The sequence below is a fragment of the Belonocnema kinseyi genome, chromosome 8, assembly GCF_010883055.1.
Source record: "Belonocnema kinseyi isolate 2016_QV_RU_SX_M_011 chromosome 8, B_treatae_v1, whole genome shotgun sequence".
Taxonomy (NCBI): domain Eukaryota; kingdom Metazoa; phylum Arthropoda; class Insecta; order Hymenoptera; family Cynipidae; genus Belonocnema; species Belonocnema kinseyi.
This window is the reverse complement of record NC_046664.1, coordinates 55,343,665-55,360,462: the sequence shown is the minus strand read 5'-3', so window position 1 is coordinate 55,360,462 and position 16,798 is coordinate 55,343,665. Positions and strand designations below refer to the sequence as shown.

General features: G+C 27.9%; 1 protein-coding gene across 20 annotated transcripts in view; it reads right to left on the bottom strand.

Moving 5' to 3' along the window:
• LOC117177852 (dystonin) overlaps nt 1-16,798 on the bottom strand; it is a 454,633-nt gene that overhangs the window by 55,206 nt on the left and 382,629 nt on the right. For 19 of the 20 annotated variants that reach the window (XM_033368865.1, XM_033368868.1, XM_033368864.1 and 16 more), the window contains 4 exons: nt 10,348-10,494; nt 7,875-8,098; nt 3,643-5,306; nt 2,339-2,628 (listed from right to left, as the gene is read on the bottom strand). In XM_033368865.1, coding sequence (XP_033224756.1) covers nt 2,339-2,628; nt 3,643-5,306; nt 7,875-8,098; nt 10,348-10,494 — 2,325 coding nt within the window. The remainder of the gene's footprint in view (nt 1-2,338; nt 2,629-3,642; nt 5,307-7,874; nt 8,099-10,347; nt 10,495-16,798) is intronic. The other variant, XM_033368859.1, reaches the window with a different exon arrangement.

Sequence of the window (16,798 nt, the reverse complement as noted above, 5' to 3'; positions counted from 1 at the left end):
CCAAAGTTCGATTTTGAAATAGAGAATACCAATTTTCAACCAAAAAGTTAAATTATCAATCAAAATAATGAATTTTTAACTGAAATAATTAATCTTCATCTGGAATAAATTAATTTTAAACAAAAAGATACATTTTTGAGAAAAGAGTTCTATTTTAACCAAGGTTGCCTTATTTTTAACCAAAAAAATTAATTATCTATAATAGACAATTTGTCAACAAATTACATGAATTTTCAACGAAATATTTACATTGCCCAATACAAGAAGACAAACTTTGAACCAAATAGTTCAATTTAAAGTAAAAATGATCAAGCTTCAATCAAAAATGGAATAGAAGATTTATCTTTACCAAAGAAGACGAGTTTTGTAGAAAATACGTGAATTTTAACTTTAAAATGTAAATTGTCAAACAACGATTTAATAGTTATATTTTCAGTAAAAAATTACTTTTCTACAAAAAAACCAAAGAAAAAACAAATTTTTCACAACATAAAGTTGCAACTGGAATAATTAAATTTTCAGTAGAAAATTAATTTCTAGCTAAAGAAAAAACGAATTTTCAACAAACTAGCTCATTTTTCAACCAATAATTTTTTAATCAAACAAGATTTAAATCTTTAACAAAAAAATAATGGAATTTAATCAAGAAGAACGAATTTTTAACAAAATACAGGAATTTCCAAATAGATATTTGAATTTTCAATTAAAACCGATCCATTTTCAACCAAAAATGGAATAAAAGATTAATTTTTACCAAAGAAGATGAATTTAATAGAAACTACATGAATTTTAAATTAAAAATACAAATTGTCAAACCACAATTGAATAGTTTAACTTTCAGTTTAAAAAATATGTTTCAACCAAAGCGACGAATTTTGAACTAAAATGATGAATCTTTAACTGAAACAGTTGAATTTTAAACCAAAAACATGAGCTTTCAACTAAATTTATGTATCTTTAACTAGAATCATTAAATTTCCAATAAAAAGAATAATTTTCAGCCCGGAAACTTAATTTCTGCCAAGAAAATCAAAATATTCAATTAAAAAAGATAATTTTCTAACCAAGTATTGAATAGTTATATTTTCAATAAAAAATTACTTTTCTACAAAAAAAAAAGAACAAAGACATTTTTTTCACAAAATAGATAAAGTTGCAACTGGAACAATTAAATTTACAATGAAGAAAAAAATATTCAGCTAAAGAAAAAAGGAATTTTCAGCAAACTACTCAACAAATTACTTGAATATTCCCTTTCCATTTTCAATTCAAAATGGAATGGGAGATAAATTTTTACCAAAGAAGACGAATTTTATAGAAAATACATGAATTTTAAATTAGAAATATAAATTTTCAAACTGGAACAGTTAAATTTTAAACCAAAAACATAAATTTTTAACAAAAATGTTTTGTCTTTAACTAGTATCATTAAATTTACAATAAAAAGATTAATTTGCTGGCCTGAAACTTAATTTTTACTAAAAAAGTCAACATTTTCAACTTAAGAAGATAATTTTTTAACCAAGTATTGAATAGTTATATATTCAATGAAAAAAATTATTTTAAACCAAAGCAAAGAATTTTCAACTAAAATTATGAATTTTTAACAGGAGCAGTTAAATTTGAAACCAAAAACATGAATTTCCCACTAAAATACTAGAATCATTAAATTTACAACAAAAAGATTTATTTTCAGTCCAAAAACTTTATTTCTACCAAAAAAGTCAAAATTTTCAACTAAAAAAGATAATTTTCCAACCAAGTATTGAATAGTTATATTTTCAATAAAAAATTAATTTACAACAAAAAAAAAGAATAAATTTTTTTTCTCAAAATAGATAAGCTGCATCTTGAACAGTTAAATTTTCAGAGAAAAAATTAATTTTCAGCTAAAAAAAAACGAATTATCAACAAAGTAGCTCATTTTTCAACCAAAAATTTTCCAACTAAAGAAGATTTAAATTTTTAATAAAAAAAATGGACTTTAACCAAAAAAAACGAATATTCAACAAAATACATTAATTTCCCAAACAGATACTTGAATTATCAAAGAAAACCGATCCATTTTCAACCGAAAATGGAAGAGTTACATTTTCAGTTAAAAATCTTTATTTCATACAAAAAAAAAGGAATTTTCAAGTAAATCATTCATTAAAGTAATATAAAGCTATTATTGCCAATGAAGCATCATTGTTATTGTATTTGATATTGCGATAAAAAAAATGAAGCACGATCTCGATCTTCTTGGCTTTAAAAATAACTCCCTGACATTTCCTGGTTTTTCCAGGTATAAAAAAATTCCCTGACACTTGCTTTTTTTCGTATCGCCCTAACTTACCTTGTCCAGGAATTGCGAAAGCGTCTTCAAATTATCAAGATGTTTGCGCAGTTCTTCCCGGATGTTGTCCAGCTCCGTCTGTCTGTCGGTCAACCTCACACCCAATAAACCATACCGATTGTTAATTTCTGAAAGCTGCTGTTGCACCAGGGATGACTCTTCCAAGTGGAAACCGTCCTGACTGGATCGTCGGCTGCTAAATCCGCTGCTGCCACCTGGAGAGACCGGACTTTGAACTGCATATGACTTAGTAGGGGAAGGTGAACGACCATCTTGTGACATTCGGCGTACTATAAAAAAAAATTAAATAAAATAACTACAGGGGTCTACTCAAATTCTGGAAGAATATTCCCTGACAATCCCTGCTAAAAAATCGGAAAGATTCTGAAAGGAAATTTCTGATAGATTCTGAAACAATTGGAAAAATATTCTTTTCAGATTTTATTAAAATCTTCCCGAAATCTGCATCCAAATTCTTCAGTTTCTTTCCGAAAATTTATCCCACTATAATTCCGATCAGATCTTATCAAAAGTGTTCCACGAGTGTTCTATCGGATCTTATCAGAAATTATTATTTAAAAAAAGTTAATAATAATAATTTTAACAAACAAAACAATGGTTTAAACAATGTTTAAAAAATAATTCTTTTCATCCAAAATTATTTTCACTAAATTACTATCAAATATATTAAACAGTTGTTATACTTAAAGATTGAATTCTGAAATAATTGGTTTATTTTTACAGTTGATAAAATAAAAATGTTATTTATCGAAAATTTTCGAATTCAAACGCTTTTCATTGTTTATTGTTTAAGTCCTCAAGACCGCATTATAAAATTCTCTAAACTAAAAATCAAAATCTAAAATGGAAAATTTTTAATATAGAAGATTTTTGAATTACGCTTTGTAAACTGAATGGATGTCGTAATTGAAAAAGATAAAAATTCAGCTAATTATAATATTAAAAAAAAAACTTTTAAAATAGAACTTGCAACAGATTTTTCTTCTAAATATTTGTAAAATTCCCAGTTAAAAAATAAATTCTCTGTCATTCCCCAGTCTCAGAAGATTCCCAGTCATTTCCCGGTTAATAAAATTCTCCGTTTCCCGGTCAAGTCGCCACCCTCTTTCCAGTTAGGATAGACACCCCGAACTAATGCTCTTGAGTGCTAAAAGTGAATTGAAAGCGGGTCCGTGAGAATATGAGTGCTAAAAGTGAATAAATTTCATGACCTTAAAAGTGGGAGAGAAAAGCAAATCATTGTTAAAACTTTAGGAAATAAAATTTTTTTTTTAAAAACTTACGTGGGGTAGTAATACTCGGTCGCTTCGTGGGACTAGAACTTCCACGACGTCTCGTTGGACTCTCTCCTCTTTCCTTCAACAAACTATCATAAGCAATTCCAAGGTCGTGAACTTTGTCCACAGTATTTCCATAATCTCTGTACTCCTTCTGAATCGGTTTCAGATCCTCGATCTGCTTCTTCAAAATATCCAAATCAACCGCAACAGGATGGAGTCTCTGTACCCGGTTCTCAGTACGATTCAGCCAATCAATAACCTGATCCCTCAATTTTTCATAAGCGGAAAGTCTCTCAGCCCTCGATTTACTCAATCTCTGCTTCTCGTCCAAGAGATTACTCAACTCCTTCCACTGTGACTCGAGAGCCTTGATCTTGTCTCTGATTCCAGCTGCGTCAGTGATTTCCTTCTTTGCGAGCAAGTTCTTCCCATTGCGGATCAGATCTTCAAAGTTTCCACGCTGATCTTCGCGTTTGTCGACCAACTGCGCCATTTTGCTCTCATGCTCGGAAATGTCGAGTTTACTGAGATCTCGGGATTCAAGCAACTCGATCATGTGCGAATACCAGCTGTCGAATTTGCCACTCTCGGTCAGAAAGCCATGCAGAGCTTGAGCGACTTCATCGAGGAATTCGCCTCTACGAAGAGATTTCTCCATCAGCTTCTCAAATCGACTCTGCACGTCCTTAAGTTTGGCTTCGGTGCGTTTAGCAATTCGGGCGTTGCTTGAATTCAGAAGAAGGTCTTGAGCGCTGCTTGTAATCGCTTCCACGCTGGCGCGATGACTGTCCAAATCAGCTTGAAGAACTCGCTGTTCACTCTGTTGCTCCTCGAGACGTTCCTTCTGGAGACTCGCTGGTCGCTGGAGATTCTTGAATTGACTCTCGGCATTGTTCAGCCAGATTACTAAGCCATCGAGAGCGTCCTGAACTCCCTGACTCTTAACCAGGGCAGTTTCTAATTCCTGGCACTTGTCGGCCAAAGAGTTGCTCAACTGTCGGTACTTGTCTTCCAAATTCTTCACGGGTTCTTCTAATTGTCTCGCTTCAGTGGGAGTCAGTTGTCCCTCCAAGGATCGCAAGAGTCCTTCAACACTGGATTTAGCATTCTCGACCAGACGCTCATTAGCCAAGAATTCGTTGTTCAAAGCCTTGGCCTTGCTCAGTTGATCCTCGACTTGTTTCGGTTCGCCGGATATCGGTTCAGATATAATTCTGTGCACTTTCGGCTCGACATCTCTCAGCCAGGCTTTTGCCTTCTCAAGCGAGTCGGTGTAATCTCGCTGTCTGCCTCCAACGCCTGATAATCTGTCGGAGAGAGTATTGGCTCTTGCAAGCAGGTCTTTGTACTGAGCAGTGACAATTGAAACTTCACTGCGCACTGGAGAATCCTGACTGGAAATTGGTTCCTTATGTGGCAAACGCTGAGGAAGACTGGTTCTAAAGTCGTTCAGAATCTGGAGATACTCTTTGCTCTCATCGACAAACTTCTGAGCTGCCATGGTGATGAAGCGAAGGTCTGCTTGATGAGCAATCACATCGCTGATGAAATCGCGAGTAGTGTCTGTGCTGCTGGTCAGTTTGTTCAGATCCGAGAGGGAACGCTCCTTGTCTTCGAGAATGCGACGGGCTTTGTCAAGCCAGATTGAGAATGATGAAACTTCATTCCTGGCAAAAAAGGTAGGGAGATTTATTAGAAAAATTCAGACAGGGTGTCTACTCAAACCCTGGATACAAATTTCCTGACAATTCCAGGTTTTTTTCAGGTATCTACATTTTTTAAATAAAAATATTATATTTTCAACAAGATAGATGAATTTTTCACGAAATAATTGAGTTATCAATCAAAAAGATTAATTTTCGACTACAAAAATCAATTTTCAACAAAAGTCATGAATATTTAACTGGAATTGATGAATTTTCAAACAAGAAGATTAATTTTCTAAAAAAAAAAACAACGTGAATTTTCAGCCAATTATTTCAACTTGTATGTGAAAAAGAACAATTCTCAACAAAATAGTTGAATTTTGTACTACGAAAGATAAGTTTTCAGCCGATAATGGAAGTTAAATTTTTAGTTCAAAAATTAATATTCCACAAAAAAATCCAACCAATGTGAAGAATTTTCAAACAAAATGATGAATATTTAACTAAGATAAATGAATTTTCAATTAAAAAGATAACTTGATTCTTGGAAAAAAAGTAGGGAGATGTACGAAAAACTCAGACTGAGTGTCCACTCGAAACATGGAAAAAAATTCCCAGACAATTACAAAGTTTTTTTCAGGTATCTGAAGCATTTTTTTAAATTCAATTTAAACAGCATTAAAATCATAAATTTTTTAATAAAAATATTATATTTCCAACTAGATGGATGAAGTTTTGAAGAAAAATTTGAATTTTCTACAAAAAAAAGAAAAAAATTTTCAACAAAAGTGATGAATATTTAACTGGAATTGATGAATCTTCAAACAGAAAGATCAATTTAAAAAAACGAACGTAAAAAAACGTGAATTCTCAACCAAATAGTTCAATTTTTATCTAAAAAGAACAACTTTCAACAAAATGGTTGAATTTTGTACCAGAAAAGATAAATTTTGAGCCGAAAATGGAATTTAAATTTTTAGTTAAAAGATTAATTTTGTACACAAAAAAAACAAAGATATTTCCAACCAAAGCGAAGAATTTTCTAAAAAATGATGAATATTTGTATTCAATTCAATTTAAACCGCATCAAAACCCTAACTTTTGAAATAAAAATATGGTATTTTCAATACGATAGTTGAATTTACAACGAAATAATTTAATTTTCAATCAAAACGATTAATTTTCTACCAAAAAGAACGAATTTGCAAGAAAAACATTAACTGTCAACCAAATAGTTCAATTTTCATCTCAAAACGATCAATTTTGAACCAAATAGTATAATTTTGTACTAAAAAAGATAAGTTTTTAATCGAAAATAAAATACTTAAATTTTGAATCAAAAACATAAATTTTCCATAAAAAAAAACAAATAAATTTTCAACCAAAAAGAAGAATTTTACCAAACATTATGAACATTTAACTGAAAGCGATGAATCTTCAAAGAAGAAGATTAACCTTCTAACAAAAAAGACGAAGTTTAAAAAAAACGTGAATTCTCAACCTAATAGTTCAACTTTTATCTAAAAAAGATCAATTTTCTACAAAATAGTTCAATTTTGTACTAAAAATATAAGTTTTCAGCCGAAAATGGAAGCAAAATTATCAGTTAAAAAAATTAATTTTCTACAAAAAAACAAAGGAATTTCCATCTAGCGTGAAGAATTTTAAACGAAAATGATGGATATTTAACTAGAATAGATGAATTTTCAACTAAAAAGATTAATTTTCAACTACGATGATAATTATTTAACTGAAATACTTGAATTTTTAATCAAAAAAATACATTTTCAAGAAATAAGTTTATTTTTCAAACAAGAAAATTAACTTTTTACCAAAAAAGTCGATTTTGTAAACAATATACACAGATTTTTCAGGAAATAGTTGAATTCACAATTAAAGAAGACAAATTTTCAAGCCAATAGTTCAATTTTGAACTAAAAACGTAAATTTTCAACCAAAAAGATGAATTCTAAACCAAGAAGATTAATTTCTACCAAAAAGACGAATGGTCAACAAAAACACGAATTCTAAACTGAAAATAGTAGTCAAATAAGTCGAATGACAACAATAAATAGTTAAAATTTTTTTAAAGTGATGAATTTTCAAGCAAAGAGATTAATTTGGGCAAAAACGACAACATTTTTAACTAAAAAAGACAACTTTTCAAGCAAACAGATGAATTTTTAACCAAGAAGATTAATTTTCTACCAAAAAGGAGGAAATTTCAATAAAATACACGAATTTTGTAACCACTACATACTAGAATTTTCGACTAAAAACTATAATTCTCAAGAAAAAATAGAAGACTAACTTTCAGTTGAAAATTAATTTCAAAGAAAAAATACAATTTTTTCCACGATATAGTATAATAAAACGATACTTTTACAAATGAAAAATCAGTTTTATTTAATTTTATATTGCAATTAAAAAAAAAATTAAGCAAGCTCTCTAAAAGTTCCCTGACATTTCCAGATTCTTCCAGTTAGAAAAAAATGCCCTGACCATTCCAAGTATTCCAGGTAGGGTAGACAGCCTACTCAGATAATTAAATATAAGAACTAGCCCTTTTTTTATGAAAGTTAGACGTACTTAAATTTGTTGAGCTCATCTCTTGCAGAAGTGAGACGTCTGAGAAGTCTGTCAGTGCGATCGAACGCTCTATCGAATCGAGTTTTCAGGGAACGTCCGTTCTTTTCCAAAGTGGATATTTCATCACTGGAGAGGACATCACTTCCAGTCAGGACAACTTGCCTCACTTGATCCAAACAAGATGATACGGAACGAGTGTGGGAGTCCAAATCTTCTTTGACTTGCTATAAATAACAATTTAAAGATCAAATAAGAATATGATTAGGGATCTTCCATAAACAGGGCTACCACTTCAGCGGGGGGGGGGGGGGGGGGGGGGGGGGGGGGCAGTCCAAAACCGTTTTTTGTGCATTTCCAGAAGATGAATGTTTTTGGTAAAAAATTAATCTTTTTCTTTTAAACTTCATCTTTTCTAGTGAAAATATGAATTTTTTGTTTGAAAATTCTTGAATTTTATTAAGATTTTTTTTTGTAGTAAATTAATGTTTTTGTCTAAAAATTCATCTTTTTTGTTGAAAACTCTTGAATTTGATTAAAAATTCATATTTTTTGGTAGTAAATTATTCTTTTGTCAGAAAATTCAACTTTTTTGTAAAATTTTTCTTGAATTTTATAGAAAATTCGTCTTTTTTATACTAAAGTAATATTTTAGTTTAAAAATTCTGGGTTTTTGGTTAAAAAATTAACATTTTGTGGTTCAGAATTCTTGATTTTTTTTATTAAATTCGTACTTTATGGTAGTAAATTAATCTTTTTGTTCAAAAATTTATATTTTTTGGTTGAAAATTCAACTTTTTGGTTAAGAATTTTGGAATTTTGTTAAATATTTCTTTGTTTTCAGTGGAAAATTAATATTTTTGTATAAATTTCATCTTTTTGGTTTAAAAATTTAACAACTAGATTTTAAAGTTTAAGTTCCTTCTTAAAAATTAAAAAAATTTCTTTCTTAAAAATTCAACTTTTCGGTCAAGAATTCTTGAATTTAATTGGAAATTTATCTTTTTTTTTGTAGTTGTAAATTAATTTTTGTGTTTAAAACTTCATATTTTTTAGTGCAAATTCAACTTTTAGTTAAGAAATTTTGAATTTTTTTTAAAGTTTGTTTTTTCGGTAAAAACTTAATCTTTTTGTTTAGAAAAAAACATCTTTTTGGTAAAAAAGATTTAAGAAGTAGGATTTAAAGTTCAGAGCCCTTTTTTAATTAAAAGAATGTCTTTCTTTCCTAAAAATTCAACTGTTTGGTTGAGAACTCTTGAATTTTATTAAAAATTGGTCTTTTTTAGTAATAAATTAATACTTTTGTTTAAAAATGCATATTTTTTAGTTGGAAATTAAACTTTTTGGTAAAGAATTCTTGAATTTTGTTAAAGAATGATCTTTTTGGTGGAAATTAATGTTTTTGTTTAAAAATTCTTCTTTTATTTAGGAATTTAATTTTTTAGTTCAGACTTATTAAATTTTGTTGAAAATTCTTCTTTTTTGGTAATAAATTCATCTTTTTATTTAAGAATGCATCTTTTGCAGATGAAAATTCAAATTTTTGTTTAAGAATTATTGAATTATTTTAAAAATTCACATTTTTCGATAGAAAATTAATCTTATTGTTTAAACATGCATCTTTTGGGTTAAAAATTTAATAACTAGATTTTAAAGTTTAACTACTTTCTTGAATATGCAATTTCTTGGTTAAAAATTGAAAAATATAGTTAAAAATGCATCTCTTTGTTTGAAAATTGAACTTTTTTGTTGAAAATTAATTTTGTTGTTGTTGACAAATTACTTTGGTAATTGAAAATTTACCTAGTGCATTTGTGGTCGAAAATGTTGTTTTTTTTTAAAGAGGAATCTAACTTTTAGTTAACATTGAACTATTTTGTTAAAAATTCATTTTTGTTATTGAAAATAAATCTAGTTTAGTTGAAAATTCAACTTTTGGGTTTTGTTTTTCTATTTTGTTGGAAATTCCTCTTTTTGGTATAAAATTTAACGTTTTTATTCAAATTCAATATTGTTTATTTGATAATTAAACTATTTTTTTAAAAAAATTCATTATACTGTCTTGAAAGTTCAAGAATTTAGTTTTTAAAAAATCAACTATTTAGTAGAAAATTCGTTTCTTTATAATTTAAGATTATTTTGTTTAATTAAAAGTTTAACTATTCCAATTGTTGCTAAAAGTTTACCTTTCTTAGTCTAGAAATTCAAGAATATCCGGATTAACTGTCACATAAAATTCAATTACGCACATTTCAAACCTTATTCGGAAAATCACTTTTTTAATTTTAATTGTTGATTTATTACCGAAATTTATAATTCCCCACAGGGTCACATAGAGAATATAGGCATATTGGCAACTTGATTCGCTATAAACCCAAAAAAAAACAGTATAAACGTAAAATCGGGTTTTACCTAAAAGGCTACGTTACTTGGGGGGAGGGGGGATCAGTTATTAGAGAAGAATAAAAAAAATTACCTTCATTATATTGATCTGGTTTCTGAGCTCTTCGATATCTTCCTTGACGACATCTTGGCTCGCCAATTTTTCTTCCACTTCTGATATCCATTGCAGAAGTTTTGTGAGTTGTTCGTCGCACAACTTGTACTTTTCCTCGACCGCTTGCTACAATAAATTGCGATTAAAGATTGCATGCTAGGAAAACACAGGGAAAACAAAATCTTAATGGAGAAGAAATAATTCCTCCATCTTACCAATGGAAGCGATAAATTAGAAATAAATAAAAAGAACATCGAGATTGTCATTCGTAAAATACTTAAAGCTTACGGCATACCTCACACATGCAAGCACAAACACACGAAAAAAATAGAATGTACGCAGTGTCGTAAAGTAGATACAATAATGGACGGTAGCTTTAATTTATCTGCAAGGACTGCATATTTGATGTATGTGTTTTTCATATGCAGTCTAAAGCACAATGGAAAAAGAGATCGCTTGAAGCCTCGTATTCTTGGCACAAACTTTTCAAGCAAATAAATTAAAACGCACAATAATGATAAGTGTGACGACGATGAGTATAGTATACTTTTATGAAGAAATGTAAAGTATAATGCAGTAGTTTTTTTTTTCATAAAGTTGAACTATTTAAATCATAAGAACGTAAATACCTGAAAACATAAAAAAGTTTACACACACAATTAATAAGAAATATAAGAAAGTATTAAAAAACTGGATTAAAAGTACAAAGTATAAAGAAACTCAGAAGTCAAACATATATCAGTTGTAAAAAATATATATGTATGTAACGACAACGAGCTGAGTTATTGGATTATACGGCAAATATTATGTTTCATTAACAACGTTAAGGACTTTTTGTGGAAAATAAATTGTCGTCAGGTAGTAAAACGTAAAGAAGAATAGCAATTTAGGGACCTTACTTAAATTACGTAACGGATTATAAGACCCCCCCCCCTAATTATTGTACGTAATTTTTATATTTTAGAAATGTTTGGCTAGTTATTGCTAGTAAAATTAGATAGGGTGTCAAAGAACTTCATTTTCAAAATTCCCCCATTTTTCCTTGAATCATTTTTCATTTTCCTCGATCGTTAATATTCAAATTCCAGAATTTTTATCGTATAATACTTTTAACGAAGAATATGAAAGATGAATTTTTAATAAAATACGTCATTTTTTAACAAAACAATTAAATTTTTATCATAATCGTTGAATTTCCCGCCTGAAAAGATAATTTCTCAACAAAAAAGTGTCATAGTTTATATTTAATTAAAAAAAGATGAAATTTATATTTAAAAAATTTTTTAGATCAAAAGGACGGATTTTCAATATGCAAAGATAGTTCACTAAAGAAAGAAAGAAAACTTTATCTAAATTGTTTAACCTTCAAGCCAAAAGATGAATTTTCTCTACAAAAAATGGATTTTTAAACAAAAAATATGACTTTGGCAAAAAAATTAATTATCCACGAAATTGAGGCCTTTTTACATAGTAAAAATGAAATTTTAAGCCGAGAAATTTTTTTTTTAACAAAAAAGGAGAATTTTCAACCAAAAAGGTGGAAGTTACAATTTCAGTTAAAAAATTAATTTTAAATAAAAAAAGGGGGGTTCCACTAAATAGTTACATTTTCAAGCAGACATAAGCCTTCAATAATAAAAATAAATGGTTAAGAATTTAGTTTAACGTTTACCCAAAAATGTGAATTTTCAATTGAAAAAGATTATTTTTTAACAAAATAACTAAACTTTCAACCAAAAAGATATGAGTTGTCAACTAAAAATATAAATCTTTAAAAATAAAATATTTTTTAACAAAGTGAATAAACGAAGTCTTCCAAACAAAATAGTTCAATACTCAAGCAAAGAAGAAGATTTTTTATCCAAAAAACAGATGAATTTTTAAATCAAAAACATAAATTTTAAAAAAAGTTGAATTTTCAATTTAAAAACGAATTTTTATTCAAAAAGAATTATTTTTTTTAAGAATTGTTAAATTCCCTACCAAGTAGTAGCATTTTCATGAAAAATATGAAATTCCTCTTAAAAAAGATGAATTATTTTTAAAATTTTAATAGTTACATTTTTATCCAAAGAGATTCCAGTTGATTTTTCAAGATAAAAATATGAATTTTTGAACACAAAATATGTTTGTACGAAAAAATTGAATTTTTAATCGAAAAAAAGCACATTTTTTAACCAAAAAGGACAAATTTGTAACAAAATAGTTGAATTGTCTACCAAATAGTTGCATTTTTATCCAAGAAAAATGAAATTTGTACTAAAACAGATCAATTTTTAATAAAAAGAACTACCAATTTCTTTTTTTTTAAGTTGAACTTTCATCCAGAAAAGATTTCAGTTCATCATTCAACAGCAAAATGTATGACTTTTTAAGAAAATAGTTTAATTTTCAAACAAACATTTGCATTTTTATCCAAAAAAGATGTAATTTCTGCTAAAGCAGGTGAATTTTAAAATCAAAAAGAAAAACTTTGAAAAAAAGAGTTGAATTTTCAACCAAACAGTTGCATTTTTATTCAAGAAAGATAACATTTCTTTTAAAATAAATGAATTTTAAAAAACCTTAAAAAAATAGTTAAATATTTATACAAAGAAGAATGCAGTTCACTTTCCAACACCAAAATACGAGTTTAAAATTTTTAATTAAATAGACTAATTTAAAAAAAAGGAGTTCAATTTTCATCCAAAAAGATTTAAATTAAATTTTCAATACAAAAATAAGAATTTTAACCAAAAAGTACATTTTCTAAGAAATACTTGGATTAAAAAAAAACACAGTTACATTTTCGTTCAAGAAAGATGCAATATTTCTACTAAAATAGGTTAAGTTCTAAATCAAGAAGACAAATTTTCAGAAAAAAAATAGTTTGCATCCAAAAAGATTTCAGTTGACTTATTAGCAACAAAATGTAAATTTTAAACAAAAGGTTAATTTTCTACGAAATGAGTTTAATTTTTAACCCAAAAAGGCGAATTTTCAACAAAAAGTAGAATTTTTGAGAACAAAAAATGTCTTTTTAATGAAATCGTTAAATTTGAAACCAAATAATAAAATTTATAATTAAAAAGATAATCTTCAGGATAAAGTTTTTACGAATTTGCAAAAATCACGTACATAAGTGAAGGACCCCCCTAACCTGAGCTGTTACGTACTCTAAATACGGTCCCTTAGTAACAAAGTGGTTCTTAAAGATTTGTCATGTAGTAGTCGATCGTTGATTTATGACAAAGGATCGAAACAAAATTTGGGAACATTAAATTCTGTAGCTGAAAAATCCAATTTTGGATCAATTCAAGCTTGAAAAGATCATTCTCAATTTTGTCTAACCCTCTACCCATCCGGATAAACAGGCACGAATCTTCAATGATAATAAAGAAGCAGGTACCAGAAATTTGAAAACCAACCAAGAGAATCCATCAAATTTACGAATGTCATGCACACGATGTGATAAAACGCATCCAATTTTTTATTTTCAAAATAACGCTACTAAAATTTCACAAGAGAATTTGTGCATGATAATTGACTCTCGGATTTATTACCTCGATCCAAGCAACTTGATAAGTATGTAGTACTAATTTGGCCTTATTTAAAATAAATAAAACATATAGAAACAAAATCATATACAAATGCAATCACACTAAAAGAAATCATCAAATTATAGTCAAACTCAACATAGCTATTCAAACATAATACCAAATTACAACAGGTTTTTCTCTCTACGAAACCTAAGTAAGGAATCTTGTAAATTCTAATGTATGGTAAAAACTAAATTATACCATTAAAATAATATTATAAAGTATTTAAATAAATTATGCTAGAATTAACTTATCGATTAATAAAAGGCCGAATTAGCGTTGCTGATGCGATAAAACGATTTTGGATTAATGAATTCAAACAGAAGCGATGTTGAAGGATTTGGTTATGACGTGTGCGGTGCCTTTTTGTGGCCGTAGATATGTCAGCCAACCTACGCCACAGCACAGCACAACACGAGCAGTTAGTGTCAGTAGAAGTTGATCTTTTTTAGCCCCACGTTAAATGATAATAAGCACGGGGATGTAAGTGTCGTGTGACATGGTAACACTGTAAAAACGAGACAAAACATCATAAGCTAGCATTCATATTTAATAAAAATGGGATGGCATTTATAATTGATACTTAATGATTAAAACTTCAAAATTAAGCTGATATCAAAACCTAGAAAAACTCTATTTTGTGCAAGGGGTCTGCTCTATTTATGACCATTCCACGTGGATGCTTGTGCGAGTAGTAAAATAACACTTCAAATTATTATCATAAGAAAAAAATAGATTTGATAAAATCAGATTAAAAATATATTTTATTAGTCATTTCCAGAATTTTAGAAAATAGTCCATTTTATTGAGAATTGAAAAAAAATTAATTTGAATTGCGCGCCAGAATAATCTCAGATCTGCAAAAATTTTAATTTAATAAATCAAAAATAGGTTTTTTTATATAAATTATTATAGTTCTGAATTTTACACATATTACATTATTGTCTACTGAAGAAATTCAAAATATGTGTTTTGATAACGTTCTTTTTTTTTACTAAACACTAGAATTTTCAAGTAATATAAAAAAAATTTTACCCAAAAATGACACAGTTCAATTTTCAACAAAATACATCAATTTCCAAATAAATATTTCAAGTTCTAATTAAAAAAGGTAAATTTTCTACTAAAAGAAAACGAATTTTCAACAACATTGTTAAATTAAAAAAACTTTAATCAAAAATGGAATTGTTACATTTTTAGATGAACAAATTAAATTCTTAGCAATATAGTTTAATTTGCAAAAAAAGAAGTGAACTTTCAAATAAAATAGAAAACATTTTCAACCAAAAAGGAAAAGTTAAATTTTCTGTAGAAAAAGTTAATTTTCAACCGAAAAAAGTCGACTTTTTCAATAGCATTGTTGAATTTTTCTCTATAGAAAGGAATTTTTAACGTAAAGTAATAATTCTACAATCCAAAAGATTATTTTTCAACAAAGCAGTATGACTTTGACTAAAAAAGATGAATTTTCAACGAAAAATTGAATAGTGGATATTCCAGCAAATTTTTTTTCATATTATATAAAAAAACAGTTGAATTTAAACAAAAAAATATCCATTTTAAATAACATACTTAATACTGAAGTTCAAAAATTAATTTAAAATCAAAATTTAATAAAATAGTTAAATTTTCATCGAAAGAAATGAATTTGCAACTAAAAAATAAATTCGCAACGAAAAATAAAATAGTTTAATTTTCAGTCAATAAAAATAAGTTTGAACCAAAAAACGGCAATTTGAACAAAATACTTAAAGTTTCAACCAAAAGGATGAATTTTTAACTGAAGTATTAAATTTTAACCAACAAAAAAAAATATTTTAAGGGTGTAGTTCAATTTTGAACTAAAATAAATAAATTTGCGAAAAAGAAGAATATTTTCGATAAAATGCATGAATTTGAATCCAAATAGTTGATTTTTAAACTAAAAGAGGTGAATTTTTATCCAAAAATGGCAAGTGAAATTTTCAGTTAAACAATTTTGTAACAAAAAAACTAAATTTCACCAAAATAGATTATTTCAAACCAAAGAGATGAATTTTCAACAAAAAACGTGTAATGCAATAATTTATATTTCAACAAACAAAAAACTTTTTAGTTAAAAGCCGTTGAATTCAACCAATCATGTAATTTTTCAAAATAAAAAAGATCAGACTTCAAGCAAAAATAAAACAAAACAAATGTAAGACAAATTTTCAACAAACAAGTTCAATTTTCAATCAAAGAGAAGAGACTTCAACCGATAAAATTTGATCAAAAACAGTTGAATTCAACAACAACAAAATACTATTTTTCTTCTAAACAGCTGGTTTTTTAATTTTGAAAAAATGTTTTATTTTTCGCTATAAAAAATATAAAACTTTTGAAAACATGTACCTTAAAAAGTTCTTTCAGTAAACAATAATATTATATTTGTGAAATTCAGAACTGTATGAACGAAAAACTGACCGTAATCAAAATGTTACATTTTTTTTTTCAAACTGAATCACTAACTCTTTGTCTCTATTTCACGAATGAATAATACACTTTTCATAATAATTTGTATAAAAAAGACTCTGTTTCATATATTAAATTTGAATTTTCTCAGAACTCGGATTTATATTGCATATATTGACTCTATTTTAAAACCCAATACCTTTCTAAAATTGTGGAAATGGCTAAGTACTCGCAGCTTAAATAAGCTTAGAAAATGATTAAAATTCCATTAAAGGTCCATGCAGGACCATGCCACCAAGCTCCAACAAAGTAGATTACCAAAAGTGGCATGGGCAGTCAGGTCTTGATTATTCGATATTATGCGAGAGGGCTAAGCCCCAATGTAAGACTTTAGTGTGTAAATGCAAAAGTCCAAAACC